The 888-nt window shown below is 41.0% G+C and overlaps 1 protein-coding gene across 1 annotated transcript; it reads left to right on the top strand.

Annotated features, from left to right (window-relative positions):
• Window positions 1-6: 6 nt before the first annotated feature.
• On the top strand, window positions 7-665 carry LOC107682561 (pericentriolar material 1 protein-like; the record flags this gene model as incomplete). The annotated part of the gene is made up of 3 exons (XM_016478761.1): window positions 7-47; window positions 201-351; window positions 471-665. Coding segments are annotated over exons 2-3 (317 nt in total), but the record flags the coding sequence as incomplete, so codon positions are not given.
• Between the last annotated feature and the right edge of the window lie 223 nt (window positions 666-888).

Here is an 888-nt window from a genome sequence, read left to right as displayed (position 1 = left end):
TCAGGAACTCCACTCCCTTAGAGACCAGACCCTTAACAACAGTTCCTGTAAGCCCCCCTTACACACCACATACAGCACCTTCTCTTTAGAAGATCTGAATTGTACATTTTTGCATTATAGTTGGTGTTGTGTTAGATGCATAGATGCAGTTGTGGGAAAAGTATGGATATTTATTAAATGATGTGTTTGTGTTTCTTCAGGTCAGAGTGTCAGTCGGCGTGGTGCACGCATGGGCATGTCAGAGCGTCCGTCTGTATTGGGTAGAGAGGGAAATGGGCCACGTCCAGTGAGGCAGGACTCTTCCTCCTCTTACACACAGATAGATGATAACCATCCTGCTGATAAACTCAGGTTACTCTGTTCATCCCATTTGATCTCACTTTCTCACTTTGATGCTTGAACCAAACTGATGTGTTTTATTGTTAACTTTTAGCAGTTTTATTTGATGTCTGTTTTGTCACTCAATGCAGGAAACTGAAGGAGGTGCACAAGCGTTTGAATGAATTAAGAGAGCTTGTTCAGTATTATGAACAGACATCAGATATGGTGGTGGACACCGTAAACGAGAATGTGAAGGAGGACGATGAGGAAACAGAGGACGGTTCACTCTTTGAGGTCATGTTTGATTCAGAGCAGGAGAACCATGAACCGGTCACCAATATCAGGTACAGAATAGAGTCACTTCAGTATAAAAATTGTGTGTACACTAGGGATGCAACATTACAGTTCGGCTCTGATTGCTTGGCACATCACATGCAATTTGCGATTTAATATGAATTTTTAAAACAACAACAACAACAACAAAAAACTGTACACTGGAGAAAAACATGGATTATCATATGTCTACTGTAGCGAATCAGCTCATGGGGAAATATGAATAATTAATCA

Source organism: Sinocyclocheilus anshuiensis, unplaced genomic scaffold (genome assembly GCF_001515605.1).
Source record: "Sinocyclocheilus anshuiensis isolate Anshui unplaced genomic scaffold, SAMN03320099.WGS_v1.1 C32344616, whole genome shotgun sequence".
Lineage (NCBI taxonomy): Eukaryota > Metazoa > Chordata > Actinopteri > Cypriniformes > Cyprinidae > Sinocyclocheilus > Sinocyclocheilus anshuiensis.
The sequence above is the reverse complement of the archived record's forward strand: the minus strand, read 5'-3'. Positions and strand labels throughout refer to the sequence as shown.